The sequence below is a fragment of the Humulus lupulus genome, chromosome 2 (genome assembly GCF_963169125.1).
Source record: "Humulus lupulus chromosome 2, drHumLupu1.1, whole genome shotgun sequence".
NCBI classification, from domain to species: Eukaryota; Viridiplantae; Streptophyta; class Magnoliopsida; order Rosales; family Cannabaceae; genus Humulus; species Humulus lupulus.
Window position 1 is genome coordinate 2,403,114 of NC_084794.1, and position 21,755 is coordinate 2,424,868.

At 35.8% G+C, this 21,755-nt stretch overlaps 2 protein-coding genes across 2 annotated transcripts; both read left to right on the forward strand.

The window, feature by feature from the left end:
* The first annotated feature begins 1,540 nt into the window (after nt 1–1,540).
* Nucleotides 1,541–2,336, forward strand: LOC133816866 (histone H2B-like). Its single transcript, XM_062249176.1, has one exon. The coding sequence runs from the start codon at nt 1,625–1,627 to the stop codon at nt 2,054–2,056; it is 432 nt and encodes a 143-aa protein (XP_062105160.1). The 5' UTR covers nt 1,541–1,624; the 3' UTR covers nt 2,057–2,336.
* A 12,408-nt stretch (nt 2,337–14,744) lies between these two features.
* LOC133816867 (histone H2B-like) lies at nt 14,745–15,450 on the forward strand. Its single transcript, XM_062249177.1, has one exon. The coding sequence runs from the start codon at nt 14,815–14,817 to the stop codon at nt 15,244–15,246; it is 432 nt and encodes a 143-aa protein (XP_062105161.1). The 5' UTR covers nt 14,745–14,814; the 3' UTR covers nt 15,247–15,450.
* The last annotated feature ends 6,305 nt before the right edge of the window (nt 15,451–21,755 follow it).

The window sequence follows — 21,755 nt, forward strand, 5'->3', positions numbered from 1 at the left end:
TAGATTTTGGAGAGAGTTGGGGAAGTGGCCTATAGGTTAGCCATGCCTCCAGTGCTAGCAAGAGTGCACAATGTATTCCATGTGTCCATGTTACGAAAGTATGTCTCAAATCTTTCTCACATTCTTAGATATGAGGCGTTGGATATGCAACCAGACTTACCATATTAAGAAAAGCCAAGAAAGATTCTTGATAAGAAGGAAAAATATTACAAAATAAGACGATCGGGTTAGTCAAGGTTCTTTGGAAAAATGACTCTACAGAAGATGCAACGTGGGAGTTGGAATCAGATATGTTGGAGCAATACCCAAAGTTGTTCATGTAATTTTGATGACGAAATTTCTTTTTAGGAGGAGATAGTTGTAATATCCGCTTCTACTGGTAAGATAATTTTGGTAAACTGGCTTGGGTCAGGGTAATATTATAAAATGTATGTTTTTATGTGTTGAATTATATGAGTTATGATATGCATGAATTATCATAGTGTATTTTTTGTTATTTATGTATTTCGGTAGGCAATCTACACACATGTTTCTCCAAGTATGAGAGAGATAAATGATAATAATAGTTATGATATGGGAGTCAAAATAAAAATATAAGTTTTGTGGTAAAAAGTGTAATTAAAAAAAAAACTATTAGCTTAAAAAAAAGACAAGTATGGACTTCGAAGATCACGTTAGAAAATATAAAAGTTAGAAATAATGATATAATATGGTCAAAAGTAAGTTACAAAATAGAATAAATGTGGATACAAAAGAAGAGAATAAAACTCATAAAATTTTAACATAACCATTACCAAAACAACACTTAGCCATAAAATGACACAAAACTAACATAAGCAATAAACAAATCCATAGTCAATATTTAAGAGCTTAACATTTTAACTACGTTGTAATAATGCTTATGAAATATAGATACATACCAATTTATTAGCCAATGATTAATCAAATGAGAGATAGCCTAGCAAAATTCTTCTGAAAAAGCAAATCTTCCCCAATGAAAAAAAATTTGTTGTCCCCAATTTTCTGTCTCCTCTATGTCTCACAAATTATTTTAAGACACCTCATTAATTTATAGTTTTAGTATATTTGGCAAGAGAGAAAAATGTAAATCAATTTAAATATATGTTAAATAAATAAATGATATGTCTTAAAATAATTTGTGAGACATGGAAGAGACAGAAAATTGGGGACGACGTATTTTTTTTTTCTTCCACTATACCACAAGAAATTTAAAAGAATGAATCGATAAATTATCAATAATAATCATAAGTAAAAAATAAATAGCAAAACTAAACTAACCAAAAGGTAATCCATTTGGTTACTAAACTATATTAGTACTTGTAACTGAATAATCGACCACTCCACGTCACCGATCCGATCCGCGTTCCCCATAATCAAACCACTCCACGTCACCGATCCGATCCGCGTTCCCCATAATCGATCACTCCACGTCACCGATCCGCGTCCCACTCTTTAAGCCAATCAAATCTCTTTCTCCCCTTATATATATACACAAACCCAATACCAAAAATCTCACTCACTCTTTCATTCGCTTTCGCTTTATCCTACACTTTCTCTCTCTAGAAATTTCAGTAGCCTCGTAAGAAGTCAGTAACGAAGAGCAATGGCGCCCAAGGCCGAGAAGAAGCCAGCGGAGAAGAAGCCGGCGGAGGATAAGAAGGCGGAGAAGGCTCCGGCGGAGAAGAAGCCGCGGGCTGAGAAGAAGTTGCCGAAGGATGCTTCGGGGACCGATAAGAAGAAGAAGAGAACGAAAAAGAGTGTGGAGACTTACAAGATCTACATCTTCAAGGTTCTCAAGCAGGTTCATCCCGATATCGGAATCTCCAGCAAGGCGATGGGCATTATGAACAGCTTCATCAATGACATCTTTGAGAAGCTTGCTCAGGAAGCCTCCAGACTCGCTCGCTACAACAAGAAGCCCACCATTACCTCTCGGGAGATTCAGACCGCCGTTCGCCTTGTTCTTCCCGGTGAGCTCGCTAAGCACGCCGTCTCTGAGGGCACCAAGGCTGTCACTAAGTTTACAAGCTCTTAGACCAATGGCTCTGTTCTTGAGTTATAGTCTTTATATCTTGCGAATGGTCGTGTAGGGAATTAGTGTTTGTAGTTTGTAAAGTTCTGTTCTTTTTTCATTTTTAGGTATTGCATTACAGAAGTCTTATCAAGTTTTGTAATTCCTGAATTTAATTTAGTAACAATCGAATGGTTTTGAAACGAAAAGATGGTTCTTTATCCCATTTAAGATTCTTTACTTCAAATTTTAATTTCTAAATGAAAAAGAACTGGAGTATGCAAAAGATTTGAGAACTTGTTATGGATCCTTGTTTGTCTCATCTACGGTTATTTTTTATTTTTTTGCATTTTTACGTTTTTTTTTTCTATTTCATTTTTTTAAAATCTTTTTCTCAAATATACAACTTATGTTTTATTTAATTCATTTTTACAGTTTCTATATATATATATAGTTTCGAATTTTTCATAGGAAACAGAATTTAATCCGATATTTTGATCATATTTAATTAGGTAAATTTCATGTTATATATATGATAATTTAGTGAAATTTTTAATACGACAAATTAACTTACAAATGTTAAGGATATTCATAAAAATGCCAATGCAATTTGCGGTTTAGAATTTTTTGTAGTGTGGTTGTGTTTTTGCAAAATTGCATGGTGTAATTTGTATTTTTAAATTTTATAAATGCAATTTAAATTGTACTGTATCATTATATATAATAATTTTTTTATATATATATTTTTTACATATTTAAAATTGATGAATTAATATTTATATAGTAAAATATACACTATGTAAAAAAAAATATAGGAAGTTAACACATTCTATTTCGATCTAAATATATTATTTATTAACTAAAATTTTTATTTCTATATGACATTTTTTCTTTGTTATTAGTTTATGGTTTTGCTAAAAGTTTATTAGTTTGTTGTATATTTAATTATTTTGTTAAATACTCAATAATTATGAGATTTATTATGAATAGTTATTAATTATAATGTTTAATTGTTAAATTATTTGGCGATAAGTATAAACCATCCACACCGCCCCGCACCACACTGTATTTTTGCGGTACGATTTATGCAGTTTAAGGTCTATATGCAGTGCGAGTTGTGATTTGAAAAATTGCTCAAACTGCATATGCAGTGCAGTAAAAAAAATTAGAAAAAAACCGTACTACCCGCACTACGTACACTCTACCAAATATATGACAATTTCAATTTTTTGAATAAAATTACCCTTAATATCCAAACAATCATTTTCTCTCTCAGTCTGAATTCTCTCTCTAATGTATCTCATTGCATCACTCTCTCTCTTATTCTAATCTTGTAAATCTCGAAGAAATACTAAAATTAAAAGACAAATAATCTCAAACGAACATTTGAGTGAAAAAATATGAACCTCCAAAGTTTTTGTCAAATTTCAGTGCAGAGTATCTAAATTGCATCAAAAAATCATCGGTTTGGACAAGTTTTCATGATTGTATCGCAAAAACTTCGAAATACCATCGGTTTTGCATCGAAAAAATATCGTTTTGGCAACAACAAAAAATTTCATCATTGCATCGCAAAAGAATCATAACATCATTGATTTTGCATCAAAAAATTATCGTTTTGGCCAAAAATTAAATTTCATGATTGAAAAGTATTATAACATTTTTCAACTTTTTTGAAAATATGGATTTATTCTAGATTCTCCAACGTAATGATATTATGAATTACTAACAAGTTGTCAAGTTAGAATGTAATCTTTTGATGCTATGTATAGCGATACGTGCTCTAAATTATTATAATAAGAGAGAGGTACGTATATCCATGAATGAATAAATTAATTAATTAATTAATGTATTTGTATATATCTCTTCTATATAAAAAGAGTGCACATAATAAAACTTATTAGTTTTAATTGTTTTTTATTTTCCTTCTGTTAATTTTAACAGAATATTCTTATATTTAACAGTAGGTTATAAACATGATTTAAAATTAAATAATATATTTTTGAGATATTTTACAATGATAATTATTTAAAAATAATAAAACTATATATTTTATAAATTAAATAAAATTTAATTAAACTTAAACTTAATATTATATTAAACATATAATGTATAATCTTTTGTGGTCATTACCAAATTCAAAAACTAGAACAAACATAAACTTAAACAAAAATAAATTAATTAATTAAGATAGGGTATTTTTAAGATATGTTATGATAATTTAAATAATTAAATCATATTTATTTAAAAATAATAAAGACATACATATTGTAACGACTCAAATTTCTGAATAAGGCTTAGGGCCTTGATTATGAGGCTGGGAGATCCATAATTGATTTATTATGCAATTAAATGATTATATGCATGTGAACTCATTTTTGATTAATTGGGTGATTTTCATAATTTGGTCCATTTTGAGTATATTTGGCATATATGTGGCATGTGTGTGAAGCTTCGTTATTATTTGGTTATGCTAGGGTTACTCAGCATGAGACGATCCTAGGAGGTAAGCTAGTGGAAAAGTCACAAAGAGATCCATACTTGACTCGGAGTGAGTCAAGGGGTATCTTGAGTATTTAGCACATTACCGAGATATTGGGTAATGGAAATAAATATTTGATGATAAATTGGGAGTTAGTGAGATCAGGGGGAAATTCTGGGAATTTTGACTATTTTACCCCCGGGGGCATTTTCGAGACCCCGAGCATTAGGATTTGCTTGAGGTTACTTAAGCTTGAAGTAACCTGTTAGAATTATAAAAAGAACATTCAGAATGTTCTATCTCCCTCCAATTCCATTTTCGACACTCGATCGCATTTTTGAAGAAAGCTTAAGTTTTAGGACTCAGATTCAAGCGAGGATCGAGGCATCGCGATTCTAGGAAATATTAGAAGCTTATTAGCCAAGGGATTTAGTTGGGAAACAACCCAATAAGAGGTAATCAAAGTTTTAAGTTTTGAGTTTTTAAGCTTGAATTGAATTTTGTGTTTTGATGAGTTGGAGTTTGGGTTTTATTGATATTGGATAATTAGGATGTTTGGGAACTTTGATTTTGGAATTTGGAGATGTTTTGATAGGTTTTTTGGAAGGCTTTTAAATGGATAAAACGAGGTTTTTGGCTAGGTTCGTGGTTGGGCCGCAGTCTTGTTCTTGGGCACCGCGGCCCAGGCTTGAAGAAGGAGGAGGCTGGCTGATTTGCAGGTAGGGTCGCAACACAAGGTTGGAGCACCGCGACGCAAGGTGCAGTCAGAGAAGAGGCTCGGCCTCTGTTTGGAGGCGGGTCGCGGCTCAGTGCTGGGGGGCCGCGACGCTTAAGGGCAGTTTTGCCCAGAGTTTGTTTTTAGTAGGATTCGACGTCCTGGAAACTAGTTTTGGTTTTGGAAGTATTTATTTACTCATTTTGATGGGGTTTTATATTATGGTTGTGACTAGGCTATCACTAGGGGCTTGGAAGGAGGATCGTGCTTAAGGATCATTTATTGGTAACCAGTGCTTGGACCAAAGGTACGAAAATTGCACCCAGAATGTGACATGAATGGTTATTGACGAGGCATGTTTAGTGCTCTATATATGGACATTGATTACATTGAAAATGCATAAGATACATGTGATTAGGGCATGATATGAATGTTGAATATGAGATTGATCAGAGCTTGAGTATCTGTAAATGTGCATGATCATAATTATGCTGGCAAATGTTGAGTAAGCATGTTGAATGCCTTATATTTGAATATATTGACATTGATTGCATAGTAAATGCATAGCAACTTTTCTTATCTGTGTATGGTACTGACTCATTAGTCAGCAACGACAATGGTGTCAGTGTTGATTATGAAGTTGTGACTTATTAGTCAAGTTCGGCAATGGTACTGGGCACTGGTTGTATGGTATTGGCTTATGAGTCAAGAACAATATTAGTGTGTTTAACGCAAGCCGAAAAGACTAAATCTAATCGACATAAGCATCATCATCATAAGCATGAAATGCTTGTCCGACCTTAAGTTCGATGAAAACAAAAGCGCTTGTATAGTCTAAATGCTAGTTACTTAAAGCCGGGGCCAAAAGGCTCACGTGACTATCCGCTTTTCTGGGTTCTTATTTTCTTGCCTTAGGGCAATCATTCTTAAGACGACCCACTGCTCCACATGAGAAGCAGGCCCTTGCCCTACATTCTCCCAAATGGTGCCTCTTGCACCTAGGGCATTTGGGATAAGACTTCCAGGCTTCATTACCACCTGGACGACCCATTGAAATACCACGAGGCTGCCTATCAGGACCTGGAATTGGGAAGGTGTCAGGAACCTTCCTCTTCTGATCACTGGGGCCTCCACCCCTACTTGAACCCACAAATGGAGGAGTTGTCCTCCTGAACTCCTTTTTGGCTACACTATATTGCCAGATTTTGTTCTCCGCACTCTCAGTTGTGTGGGCCTTCTCAACCACCTACGCATAGGTAGTAACCTCAGCCACAGTGGTAATACGAACATCACGGGCTAATCTGGGTTGTAGCCCCTGAAAAAATCTCTCCCCCCTGGTCCCATTAGTGGGCACCAGCTCCATGGCAAATTTTGCCAAACGATCAAATTTCAAGGCATACTCAGTGATTGACAAACCTCCCTGAAGTAGCCTGATGAACTCCTTAGCCTTTGCCGCCCTGATGGCATCGTTTTAATATTTCTCGTCGAACAGTGTAATGCCCCAAATTTCCTAATAAGGTTTAGGACCTTGATTAGGAGGTCAGGAGGGCCATAATAACTATATTATGTTATTAAATGATAATATGCATGTTTGGGTTGGCCAAGTTTGCCTTTGATATGGCACCCACAGATATAACTCGAAAGGAAAAGTTTATTCAGGGGTTGAATCCTGGAATAGCTCAGGGCATTAGAGTTGCCTTAGTGCATGAAGTCTCTACCTATGTTCAGGTGGTAGGGAAGGCTCTTGCTGTTGAGAGCGCGGGACATCAGATTGGGCAGCAGAGTGCTGGAGAGCGCGAAGCTCAGATAGTGGCACTTCTACTTATTGGAACTGTTGGAAATTCTCATTGCAGGATCTTTATTTATTTTCATGCATTTTACATATTATCAAACAAACATGCAAATTCCTAGAACATGCTCCTATGAAATTGATACAAATATAGAGTAAAGTAAAAACTTACATTACGCAGCGGAACTGGAACAACTCCATCCTTCAATCTCTCTAACCCTTGATTCCTTTCTGTAGCAGAGTATTATTAAGAGATTGAACAAGATCAGCAACACAGCCTTCCTCACCAAGCCTTTGATCATCCTAGAACTAGTGTGGGCTGGTTCTCAACACATGAGATAGAAATCTAGAAAAGAAGAAGAGATTGTGGCTCATAAAGGATTAGAGTGTCTAGGTTTTTACTTACCCAAATCAACTAAGACTAACTTGCTTCATTTTGAAAACCCTAGATATCATATTCCTTATATATGCAACTTAATGAGATTTATTTAAATTTAAATTAATTAAAAATAATAAACAAAAATAAAAGTCTTGGGCTGCCATAAATGGACTTGGGCCCAATCTCTTTGTTTTGAATTTAAATCCCAACTGGGTCTAAATTCAAAACATTTTATTTATTTATTTATTAATTAATTGATTAATTAAATCCTTATTCAAATTAACTAATTATAATTTGAAACTTGATTTAATATTATTTATTTATATTGATACAAATTTATCAATATTAATAAATTTACCCAAAGATTCTCTTTTATTCTCTACAACAGGAGCTTATCAGTGTCGGAATAGAAGTGGTTGTAGGCAAGCTGGCTAACTTGTCTATCCAATCGAATCTGCTAGAAGACATACGGAATGGTCAGAGTCACGATGATTCGCTAGCAACGCACATGGATGCAGTCAGAGAAGGCAAGACTACAGATTTCTCAATATCCAGTCAAGGTTTATTGAGATATAAGGATCGGGTATGCGTGCCAGACGATCAAAGTATTAAGAAGACGATCCTAGAAGAAGCGCACAGCACCCCATACTCGGTTCATCCAGGGTCTACCAAGATGACTCATGACATCAAGGCAGTCTATTGGTGGCCAGGGATGAAGAAGGACATAACGGAGTATGTATCTAAGTGTCTGGTATGCCAGCAAGTGAAGGCGGAGCATCGGCCTGCAGGATTATTGCAACCGCTTATCATACCGGAGTGGAAGTGGGACGATATAGCCATGGACTTCGTGACGGGTCTGCCAAAGACAAATAAGCAGCATGATTCTGCTTGGATAGTCATAGATAGACTAACCAAGTCGGCTCATTTTCTGCCTGTTAAGACTTCTTATACGGCAGACCAATATGCAGACATCTACATCCAAGAGATTGTACGATTGCATGGAATCCCCAAGACGATAGTATCAGATAGAGGATCAGTGTTTACGTCAAGATTTTGGAGAAGCTTACAGCAAGCCATGGGTACTAAGTTAAGCCTTAGTACAGCTTTCCATCCTCAGACAGATGGGCAGTCCGAGCGTACGATTCAGATTTTAGAGGATATGCTACGCGCATGTGTACTTGACTTCGGAGGATCGTGGAACAAGTACTTACCGCTGATCGAGTTCTCGTACAACAACAGCTACCAGTCGACGATCGAGATGGCACCTTATGAGTTGCTATATGGAAGAAGGTGCCGATCACCGTTGCACTGGGACGAGGTAGGAGAAAGGCAGCTTCTAGGGCCCGAAGCTGTTAGGCAAGCTCAAGAAGCAGTAACGCTTATTAGACAGCGTATGCTTGCTGCTCAAAGCCGTCAGAAGAGCTATGCGGATACCAAGCGACGCGATGTGGAGTTCCAAGTTGGAGATCAAGTCTTCCTGAAGATATCTCCTATGAAGGGTGTCAAGCGGTTCGGGAAGAAAGGCAAGCTCAGTCCCCGATTCATAGGTCTTTTTGAGATATTGGACAAAGTGGGACCAGTTGCGTATAGACTAGCCCTACCGCCAGCACTAGCCGATAGTCACAACGTCTTCCACATCTCGATGTTACGCAAGTATGTGTTAGACCCATCTCACGTCCTCAAGTACGATACCATAGCGCTCCAGAAAGACTTAAGTTACGAGGAACGACCGGTTAGCATCCTAGATAGAGGGATGAAGCAGTTACGGTCCAAGAGCTTTCCTATAGTTAAAGTCCTATGGAGCAATAGTTCTGAACGCGAGGCAACGTGGGAGTTGGAAGAGGACATGCAGAGCCGGTATCTGGAGTTATTTGGTAAGTAAATTTCGAGGACGAAATTCTTTTTAGTAGGGGAGAATTGTAGAGTCCAAGAACTTTACTTAGCTAATTGTTTAGTAGTATTATAGTATGTTTAGTGTTATCTTTGTTACTATGGATTTTTGGTTCAGACCGGGAATTATTTGGACACTCATAGTAGTACTTATAGATTTTCTAAGTTTAACCTATAGTTTAAGAATATTAAGTATAACCTAAGGTTTGATTAATGTGACTGATATTAAGGATTATATTTACTATATTATAAGGTTTAGACATCAACTAATAGGATTTTAAGCACATGTTATGAATGGTGATTAAGGATTAAAGATTTTTGAGGATTAAATTAAATAAGAGTAAAGTTTGAATGTTATAGGGTCAGTCAGCAGCCTTGAGTACGTTGAGGGCTTAGTCAAGGCTGTTTACTCCATTCAAACTTAGCTAAAAATGTGTAAATTCATGTTTAAATATTCAGCGTATGCCGATATATCGCAGCTATAGGGGGCGATATATCGCAGCACGTAGTTACGGAAAACACGAATCGATGCACGGTCGCCTCGGGAACAAAGGTCCAGGCGATATATCGCCTATAGGGGGGCGATATATCGCCTCCACCAGCATGTTTTCAAATACTTTTGAATTCTTTTCCTTTCAGCCATTCAAACTCCTTCAACAGTCCAGCATCTTCTGAACGAGTCTTCAGCCTCTGCTGAACGATTATTCAAATGATTTTCACCTAAAAAGCCATTATTTTTATTCAAGTAAAATCAAGATATTTTCATTCCCAAACTCTATAAATAGGACCTAGTACCCAGCCATTATTCACCATTTGCTCTAAGTTCAGAAGCTGCTAGTGTTAAGTGAGTGTGAGAGTGTAAACACTTGGTTTGGGGAAAAACTATAAGCTTAAACATCATAAGCTTATCAAACACTTTGGGAAGTGAGTTCTATAGTATTTCGGTGGAGGTTAGATTGATCTTGCAATCTTTGAGGTAAACCCAAAACTCTAGTTCTTTTCTGTATTTTTATGTTATTTCCTTTCTCAAAACCTTCTACTCAGTCCCCTAACCTTATTCTTATTTTGGTTAGGGAATCCAAGCTTTTAAGCATATAAGTCGGTAAGTATGTTTTCTATGGTTTAGTCTTTCCATCTCTTTCATTTCATCTCCTTTCTTTAGACTTACTCTTTCTTATGGTTTTAGGAGTGTTCCAACAATCCCAACTCAGTCCATAATCTCGGTAACTTTGGTAAGGAAATAGGCTAGAATCAACATGTTATGTGATTATGTTATCTATATGTTTTATGTTATTAAAAGTGTTATGATATATGTGTATGTTTGTAGGCTTGGGCATATGACCCATATGACTAACAAGACCCCAAATGGGTTATGGGCATATGACCTACTTAGCTAGTAGGACCCCACTAATCCCATGGGCATATGCTTGTTTAGTCTATGGGACCCCAAGTAATAATGGCCATTATAATAAGTGTATGTTATATGTATTATGTTAAGTCTTTATGTTTTCTTATGAAATTATGTATGTGACTTTGTGTTAGATTTTCCTTACTGGGCATTAAGCTCACTCCTTTCTGTTTATGTGCAGGAAAATAAGCTTAGAGGCGGTAAGATTCGTGGCGCTTGGAGGATGTGTATCGATGATGAATGGAGTCAAGGGGCCGACCGTTAATCGATTCGAGGATGTAGTTTCAGTTATATGTCTTTTTATATGTATTTTCCGCACTAATTATGTAATGTTTTATTATTTTAAATTATGTTTTTGTTTTAAAGACAATGGGATCCCATATCCGTTTTGGTATTTACTTTGTAAATAACTCTTATTTTGCAAGTTATTCAATAAATTATGGTATTTTCGCAAATGTAAGTTCTTTTAAGGATTTTATGTATAGTTTCGTTAATGGTCCAAATAGTCTAGAGTAGTGGGTCATTACAACTGATCTAATCTTAGGACTCGTTCTTTTGAACATATAATTGCAACTATAATCCACTGTGACCTAGTCACTATAATTGTAACTATCCATATGTTCGAGATTTTATAAATGTCTGTATTATTTCAATAATCATGTAATAAAACAAGCAAGCAACGCAGTTGTGAAACTAAATGATTTCTACTACTTTTATTGATAATATGAAATCGTGCTACATGTCCGACATGGTTTTATAAGGGCATAAAACCCAACAGGAACAAGTAAGAATGAAAGCTGGAAGACTCGTCCAATATGCACGCGGTGCAAGAGGCATCATCTTGGTGTATGTCGAGCAAGGGCATGCTTCTCATGTAGGATGTTTGGATATCGTAAGAAGAATTTCCCAAGGCTAAGAGAGCTTGAGCAAAGGAGGATAGACAACTCGATTTCAACTCGAGTGTTTATTCCAGGGAAATTAGAGTCTGAGACCGAGACCGAGACTAGTTCCTCGGGGGTGATAGGTTAGTTTTCTAGTTCTGAGTTTTGAGTTATGTTGTCTGGCTTTGGTGCCATGCTATTTCTTTTGTTAGTATATATAGAGAAGGGTATAAAGATGGTCTATATAGATCACATGGTTATGTTGTGATGGAAGGCAATATTGTATTGGCAACTTAAGAGATGAGTTGGGTTATGGAAATGACTCATCAGTGATCTTGATAAAGTTGGTTATGACAGGCTTTGGTTTGATCCAGGGTATGGATTGGTTATGTAATTAAAGAGCAATCTTGAATGGCAAGGAAAGTATAGTAACTCTAGGGCTTGGGAGCAGAAAGCCTTGTGTTAGTCGGTTTGGTACATGGTTTTATATGCTTATGATACCTGTAGTGAGAGCTAGAGTTTTGTTGCAAGGAGATGCATGGAACTCTTAGCTAGCGTGATGGATATCACTTGAATCGTGCCAGTGAGATCAGGACAGACTAGATTAGTCTGTGGGTTCTGAATGTGTTACCAGGTGGTTTATCAGGGTTTCCTTTATATGTAAGGAAACTAGGGTGGTGATTGGATTAGTGCCAGAAATAGAATCAGCTGTAAACACTGTTTTGAGTGGCTCAGCGGAGTTATAAGAATTAAAGGTTTAGTTGTTGAGTAAGATGAAATTCTATAAGGTGGATCTTGGATCTGGTTAGGACCAGTTAGAGATCAGAGAGAGGAAATTATATAAAGGATTGTGTTGGTATCAAATTAGAGCACTGCGAGTGCTGAATATGTCTTGAGAATTGGTTAAATGCTAAGTGTTTATGAATAAGATGAATAGTGCATTCAAAGGTTTATTTGAATGGGATTTGTGATCGTCTTGGACGATGATATTGTGGTATTTTCTCTATGGAGAGTTGCCAAGGTTGAAGAGTGCCTTAGGGACAGGAGTGTCCATGGGTGGTAAAGATGTTTCGGGTGCCTTGGGAAGGTGTTCTGGGTCTTTTATGGACTAGGATCAGCTAGTGGTTGTTATAACATCCCAGTAATAGAGAAAAGTGATTGCCTATGCAACATGTTGATTAAAGGATCTGACCAGAACTGGAATAAAGTTTCTGGTGGGCCAGGTGGCCAGTATATTGTTTAAGATTATTATCTCAAGAAAGATAAAAAGGAAAGATGGTTAAGTGAGCCACATATAGGAAAAAAAAAACGAATGGAAAACTTAAACTGGATTAGCTGAGAGTTGTACAGTGACAAATACGAATTTATGATGGTATAGAGATCGGACTTGAAATCCGATGGATATCGAGATTAATTGGGAGATTCTAGATGAATCTCATGCTATTCTTTTATTCGCTTCATTCAGGCATCGTGGAAAGGTAACAAGATATGAAAGCTTTTTAGTAATGGCCTGAGATGAAGAGGGATGTAATGGGATGCATGGTAAAGTTCTTCACATGTTAGCAGGTCAAGACAGAGTATCAGGAATTAGCAAGGCCATTACAGCCTTTGAGTATTTCATAATGTGAAAAAGAAAGCACCGTGATGAGTTTCACGGTGGGATTCCCAAGTTGATAGATCAACGTAAGTTGGCATTAAGTCATTGTGGACTGGTAGGCCAAGTGAGTTTATTTTATCAGCAAGGATAAGTATATGGTACAGCTGATCGGTATTCAAATATTTTGCGAGAAGGATAAAGCGCCTTCATGAAATTTAAGGTCTATCTTATCAGATGAAGACTCTAGTACGACTTCCAGGTATTGGAAGGGTTAAGAAGGCGATGAGTATGTAGATGGAACTCAGTACAGTTTATTACTCTCAGACTGATAGTAAATCAGAGAGAGAGGGTTATCCAATTATTATTGGAGGAACATCTTATAAGATGAATGAGTTAATATATATATATATATATATTTGGATCCTGAGGTGGTTCAGGGGACTACTGAGATTGCTGGAGATTGAAGGTTGGTTGCTCATTTATCAGAATAAATGAAAAAGTTTTATTGAATTGAAAAGCAGGAATGTGGAACTCCAGGTAAAAGAATATGTCTTCTTTAGAGTATCACCATGGAAATGGGTAAGGAGTTAAGAGCTAGTTAAGCCCTAGAGTAATTTAACAATTTGAATCCTGGGTAGGATTAATCAGGTTGATTTTGGATCAGCCTTTTCTTTGGCACTGTCAGTTATGTAAAGTGGGTTATATACTTCCATGCAGTGGACATGGGTTAAAGGAACTTATGAGTTAAGTTATAAGAATATGATGGTTGAGGTTAAGTATTCCGGTAAGGAATAGCCAATTCAGATTGTGACAGAAGTAATCGCGAACTAATCAGACCCTAAAGAATCTTACCATATTTTTTTTCCATTCTAATCACAACACAACAAATTACACCAAAAAGTATATTATTTATTATTTTATATAAAATAATATACATATATTTTTTTTATTAAATACTAATATAAAAATAAAAAAATAGCACTGCCTTTTGTTTTTGTCGTTGTTATAGTACTCTACCGTATTTGGTGAAGCTGCCCTTAATTTTGATGTTGGTACAACACCATACATGGTAATATAAAATATGGATACACACCAATTTATTAGCCAACAATTAATAAAATAAGAGCTATCCTAGCAAAATTCTTATGAAAAAGCATAGTACATAAGAAATTTAAAAGAATGAATTGATAAATTATAGTCATAAGTAAAAAACAAATAAATAAGTATACATTTGTAAAAAAAAAATATTATTATTACTTGTATTTTTTTGTTGGTAAAGCTTTAATTAAAGATTCGTTAGAGAAAAATATTTGAAATTTAGAGGTTTTACGAATAAATAATGAAATAGTAGTTTTCGGATGAAGCGACGCCAAATTAAAAAATTTGGCCAATTTCAAAATCCAAACAAGCATTACACAACAAATCCAATCTCCACCGTCCATTCACTCGTTCCCCATAATCGACCACTCCACGTCATCGATCCGCGTCTCGCTCTTTAAGCCAATCAAATCTCTTTCCTCCCCATTGTATATATACACAAACCCAAAACCAAAAACTCACTCATTCATTCGCTTTCGTCTTATCATACACTCTCTCTCTAGAAATTTCAGTAGTCTCGTAAGAAGTCAGTAGCGAAGAACAATGGCGCCAAAGGCCGAGAAGAAGCCAGCGGAGAAGAAGCCGGCGGAGGATAAGAAGGCCGAGAAGGCTCCGGCGGAGAAGAAGCCGCGGGCTGAGAAGAAATTGCCGAAGGATGCTTCGGCAACTGATAAGAAGAAGAAGAGATCGAAAAAGAGTGTGGAGACTTACAAGATCTACATCTTCAAGGTCCTCAAGCAAGTTCATCCCGACATCGGAATCTCCAGCAAGGCCATGGGCATTATGAACAGCTTCATCAATGACATCTTTGAGAAGCTTGCTCAGGAAGCCTCCAGACTCGCTCGCTACAACAAGAAGCCAACCATTACCTCTCGGGAGATTCAGACCGCCGTTCGCCTTGTTCTTCCCGGTGAGCTCGCTAAGCACGCCGTCTCTGAGGGCACCAAGGCTGTCACTAAGTTTACTAGCTCTTAGACCAATGTCTCTGTTCTTGGGTTATAATCTTCATTTCTTGGCAATGACCCAGTAGGGAGTTAGTGTTCCGAGTTTGTAAAGTTATCTTCTTTTTTCATTTTTAGGTATTACATTACAGAAGTCTTATCTAAGTTTTGTAATTCCTGAATTTAATTTAGTAACAATCGAATGCTTTTGAAATGAAAAGATGGTTCTTTATCCCAATTTCGTTGTTTATGATTCACTGATCCACATTCTGTTGAATATTTTAAATTTCTTCATTGTGTTTCAAAGTATCAGAAACGTATTTTAGTTCTTTATTTAGTTTTGATGTTATATTACTGAAATTCACTAGAATGATTAAATGCTGTTTTTCGTTTCATATTAGTGTTTTTGGTTTTATGTGAAATAACAGAAGGGTTTGAAATTGATACCCATTTAAGATTCTTCACTTCAAATTTTAAATTTTAAGTGAAAAAGAAGTACTGGAGAATGCGATAGATTTGAGAACTTGTTATATTTTTTTTCATTTTTACGTATTTTTTTTCCTATTTCGTTTTTATAAAAGTTCATTTTTCAAATATATAATTTATGTTTTATTTAATTCATTTTTACGGTTTCTATATATATAGTTTCGAAATTCTTATAGAAATTAGAATTTAATCAGATATTTTGATCACATTTACATAGGGAAATTTTATGTTATTTTCCTAATAAATTAGTGAAATTTTTTAATACGACAACTTAAGTTATTATTATAAATATATTATGTATGTTCATAAAACCACCCATACTGCACTGTAATTTACAGTTTAAAATCATTCGCGTTGCGGTTTGTATTTTTGCCAAATTGTGTGGTGTGGTTTGCAGTTTTAAATATTATAAATGCGGTTCAAATTACACCGTATGTCGACATTATATATAGTAACTTTTTTATATTTTTTTTCTTTTTTAGCACATTTAAAGTTAATGCATAAATATTTATATAGTAAAATATACACAATATCTAAAAATATATATATAATGTTTTATAAGATGTTAACACATATTTTACTTAAATCTAAATATATTCTTCATTAAATAAAATCTTTACTTCTATATTATATTTTTTCGGTGTTATTGGTTTGTTATATTTTTATTGTTTTGCTAAAAGTTTATTAGTTTGTTGTACATTTAATTATTTTGTTAAACAATCTATGATTGTGAGATTTATTATGAATAATTATTAATTATAATGTTTAATTGTTAAATTATTTGGCTATAGGTATAAACCGCCCACACTGCGCGGTGCGGTTTATGCAGTTTGAGGTCTATGATGTACGAGTTGCGGTTTGGAAAATTGCTCAAACTACATATGCAGTGCGGTCTAAAAAATTAGAGAAAAACTATACCACTCGTACCACGAACACCTCTACCAAATATATGACAATTTCAATTTTTTGGACAAAAATACCCTTAACATTCAAACAACAATTTTTTCTCTCAGGTCGAACTCTCTCTCTCTAGTGTATCTCATTGCATCACTTTCTCTCTCATTCTAATCTTGTAGATCTCGAAAAAAATACTAAAATTCAAAAAAAAAAATCATCTCAAATGAACATTTGAGTGAAAAAATATGAACCAACAAAGTTTTCGTCAAATTTCACTGCAGAGCATCGAAATTGCATCGAAAAATCATCATTTTGGCCGAAAATCAAGTTTTCATGATTGAATCACAAAATTTTCGAAACACTATTGATTTTGCATCGAACGCTCAAAACACGTGTTGTAGATGCATTGCCATACCGAATATAAAAGAAAAAGTTCAACTAGATTTTGTGCGCAAGGCAATCTATTAGCCTCATCGCATCTGGAGTAATTTAAAGTAGATGCATTGTCATACAGGAATATAATTGTATTATTTTAGTTTCAAAAGTCTTGAGAACTTGGTGTTATGAACCCTTGTTTGATTTCTGTGGATGGATTTTAGGCACATTCAAACTCAGAAAAAGGAACTATGACAAGTATAATTTTGCATGCACACCTCTTCTTTAAAATTCCTTTCTTTTCTTACATCTTAACATTGTATCAATTCGTGACACACTGATGAGTTCGAGACTGATTTCTAAAGAGTATATAGATTTTTCACTCTTTAGTTCCTCTCTAATCAATGTCAGCATGTACATAATATTACACGTGACCCTCAAACGACTTAGCACGAAGTGTCTTAGTAAATTGTCACGATCTAACTAATCATATAGTATTTCATTTCTATATGCTTGCGCCTCTTGTAACTCCTAAGTTCTTTTCAGCTAGTTACAACTATATTGTTGTCAAAGTATAGGATTAGTATAAAACTTGAGTCATACAACTTTTTTAGCTGTTTCACAAATAAATATATACTCAATTTCTATGGTTGAATCTGCAATATTGTATTGTTTATTATTTTTCCAGATTACAACTTCACCACCAAGAGTAAATATTGAAACATACGTCGACTTTCAACTGTTTTTATTTGATTGGAAATATCATAATCAATATATCTAGTTGGACTTAATTACCTTTTGAATGAACAAGCATAAGATCACTCATTATCCGAAGATACTTGAGAATATACTTTACCGCAATCCAGTGTTTCAAATCCGGATTTGATTGATAACAATTGTTGTTAACTCTATTAAAAACAATTATTTTTCAATGTTTTTGTTTAGGATTTTAATTAGTTTAACGTGCTTTGGATTTTTTTCTTTCAGTTTAATAATTAATTTGGTATTTATAATGGAAAATCTTAGAAAAAATATGAAGTTTGAGGTTAAGTGTTAACTTTTTTTGTTCGTCGCATATTGACTTGGTACACGTTGCACAAAGCCGAAATTTCAACTTTAATTTTAATCATGATTTAGTAATAATGAGCAATAAATAATAGAGAACACCAGGATTTATAGAGGTTCGACCCCAAAGATCGGTAATAATCTACGTCCTCTTAGATTTGTATTAATCTTGAAGGTTTACACAAGATCACAATAGATACAAGTGGATTTCTATGTGTAAAAGACAATACAATATGACTGAATCGTTATTGAGTACCAAGCCAAGCTGCTCGATATTTCCTGGTGCTGGTTGGCAGGTTATTTTTCTGAACCCCATCCACTGTGGTGGAGGGTTTGCATATATATTGATCTTGTCGCCCAAGGGTTGTGCCCGAGCGTAACTGATGGAAAAATATCCATATATTCTTGCAGGTGGTTGCTTCCCTATTCTTTTGGAGGTTTGACCGAGTCTTCAGGGTTGTTATTAGGCGCTTAGTCAGAAAATGACACAAAACCAACATATGCAATAAACAAATGACACAAAACCAAATATATTATAACAAAACAACACTTAGTCAGAAAATGACACAAAACGACCATAAGCAATAAACAAATCCTGAGTCAATATTTATGAGCTAACATTTTAACTACGATTTAATGCTTATAAAATATAGATACACACCAATTTATTAGCCAAGACACTACAAAAAAATGGGGTCTTTACCTACCAATTGTAAGTGTAGGTAAAACTAGCCTAATGGTGGGTAATATGGTTTACCTACCAATATTGAATTGGTAGAGATTGGTAGGTAAATGTTAGTGGGGAAAGAGTCTTTACCTACACTTATTAATACTGGTAGGTAAAAGAATCAGTGGACCCCACTAAGTTATAAATCAATTGATGAATTATCAGATGACGTGTTTGATGACGTGTCATCCTACGTGTCTGTTGACATGGTTTCCATAGTAGCATACACGTGGCATACGTCAATACCGCCACTTGGAATCTTGTGGTTGCTCCACATGTCAAACAATAATTTGTCCACGTACTACAAGAAATTCGAATGATTGTGTTACTTATCCCCTTTTTATCGGTTATGTGGCACTAAATGATTGGACCACGTGGCATGTTGTGGTATATCTATTTTTACATACACTTATTTATTGGTAAGTAAAGATTATTAGATAGGTAGTTTTAATTATATATTTAAATTAAATTAATATAAATAATAAATGAAAGTAATTAATTTTAAAAATATTTAACATTGTTTCTCAAATAATTATTTAACATTAATAATAAAATAAACAAACATATATTATAAAATATTCATTGCTTAACGATGAGTATTAAACTAATTACATTTCATAAAAAATATCAGCAAGTCTATTACAAGTCATTACAAAATCAATAATGTCATTTTATTGATATTCTTCTTATTTTTCACTTTGGGATTATTGCACGAGAGGCTTCTTTTTCTCTAACTGAACTTGTGAATGTCGATGATGACTTTGGGAGGTGGACACCGACGATGGCTGGAGGTGGGGTTCAGGTTGGCGACAATGGGAAGATTATATAATTAATTTCAACACAATAATTTTCCCAATTTAATCATTACAAGGATTTCAGAAAACATGACTTATTATTATGGACATTTATGACACATGACATACCAGCATATATTTAAAACAAATATATGAGCACACCAAGTTTCATAATCACCAACATAGAATGAGTACACTTATTCTTGAACATCATAGGTGTTGACTCCGTTTTTCGTCAACAGTGAAAGAAGAGCACGAAAAACAATAATCAGTTATGGCCAAAAAAATATGATCAAACAAGCAAGATTTTTTACGTGGTTTAGCAGTTAAAATCTGCCTAGTCCACGAGTCTTTCTTATTAAGACTTAAGAATATCTCTGAAAATCCTTCAAGGATGAATTCTCTAGAGTTTATTCTCAAGATTACAAAAATTTCGTCCTTTACAATGGTGCATGACCTCTCTATTTATAGAGAAGATTTCAGAATACTATCCCACATATTTCGGGAAGTTATTCCGTATATGCAAATAAATTAAATGGCATTAAATGCCTGCAATTCGATATACAAGGAAACGTCCCCTGAAGATCAGGGGGCGTATAACTGAACAAATAAAATCCTTTGATTGTAGGGGATTTACAGTAATAAATGTAGACCGCGTCTCTTATTGATGACTCATTAGGATATTCAAGTTATTATCCTATATCACCAAGGCCCCATTCACTCAGGTTTCCCATTGAGTTTCGAGCTATAGCATCTTCCCGAGGCTACACGACTTCGAGCTCATACGCACGTCAGGCTCGGAACCCTGATCCGAGGCCATCCCGAGAACAGATGCACTTCGGGTCTATCTTTCGAGCTTGTGAGGATTTCGAGGATATCATCTTCGAAGTCGTCTCTGCTTCGCAGGCTCGATGCTTAGATCTCAGACATATTCCAGACTTTACAAGTTCGTTCATTATGAATCCAGCTTTCGAGGTGACAATTCTCATGGCTCGAAATCTGGGTGTAACATCTTGCCCCCTCAAAAGTATTTGTTCGAATTCTATGAGAAGGAAACTTTTGAACTACTTTCTTCGGGAACTGCACCGTCACATACTTGAAAATGGACACGCGTCAGTTGGGTATTGCTCATTCAGGGTACTCGAGTACCTTGGAAATCTGCCCACGATCGTTCGTCTGCCACCTTTCTGGTACCATCATATCATTAATCCCTATCCTTTGGATTTTGCAAGGGTTTTGTTCAATGGCTCAGATTAACCCCATTTTGCCTTCCATATATAAGATCCCATTCATCGTCTTCCTTTTATTTTTCGCTCATCAGAAGAAAGAACAAAAGCAAATTGGAGCCGAGCGTTCTCCTTCTCAAGTTCTGCGAGCTTGGAATTCTCCTTCTCAAGCTCCGTGAGCCTAGCATTCAGCTTCTCAAGCTTGGATGCCTTGGCCTCAAGCTCCTTAGCTCCTGCCTCAAGCTTTGCATTTGCTGCCTTCAGGTCATCACTTGCTTTGAGGTGGAGATCCTTCGCCTCCTGAGCATAAGACTTGCTCGAATGGATCTCATTGTTCAACTTATAGTTGAGCTGGGCAGTAAAGGCAAGAGACTGACAAAAGAAGAAATCGTCATTAACGTCAGGACTGTATAAATATAACCAAAAAGTAGAAGAAAACTCATCGCGGCAGCGAGCTCAATGCTCTTCTCATAGAGGGCAGTGCAGTCTTGGGCATTGTTCAAAACTTGCCATTGAGGAGCTTCGAGACTGCTGAAGCTCTGGCCGATTCGGGACATAACATCTGAACACAGCATGGACCCGTGGGTTCTAGCCGCGTTGTCAATTACATACTCCTCGACGTGAGTAGAAACTGACAGCTTTTGAGCTCGAGAAGCAGAAGGCTTTCTAGGAGGTGGACCAAGGGATGGCTGAACCGCTATAGGAAGTTGGGGCTCGGCCATAGTGGAGGCACCAACCTGCGAGGTTAGCGCCACTGCAGAGGCACCGACCTGCGAGGTCGGTGCCACTGGGGGAGCACCAATCTGTGAAGTCATCGCCGCGACGGAGCTCGTAACAGGCGGAGCAGGAGGAGGAGTTTTCTCGGACCTCCTGGGGACTTTGGTGGGCCGATCCACCTTTCGCGACCCCGCCCTGGGACGCTTGCTCCTCTTGTCACCACCACTTTCGATGATGTTGTCAAGGTCGGAATCCA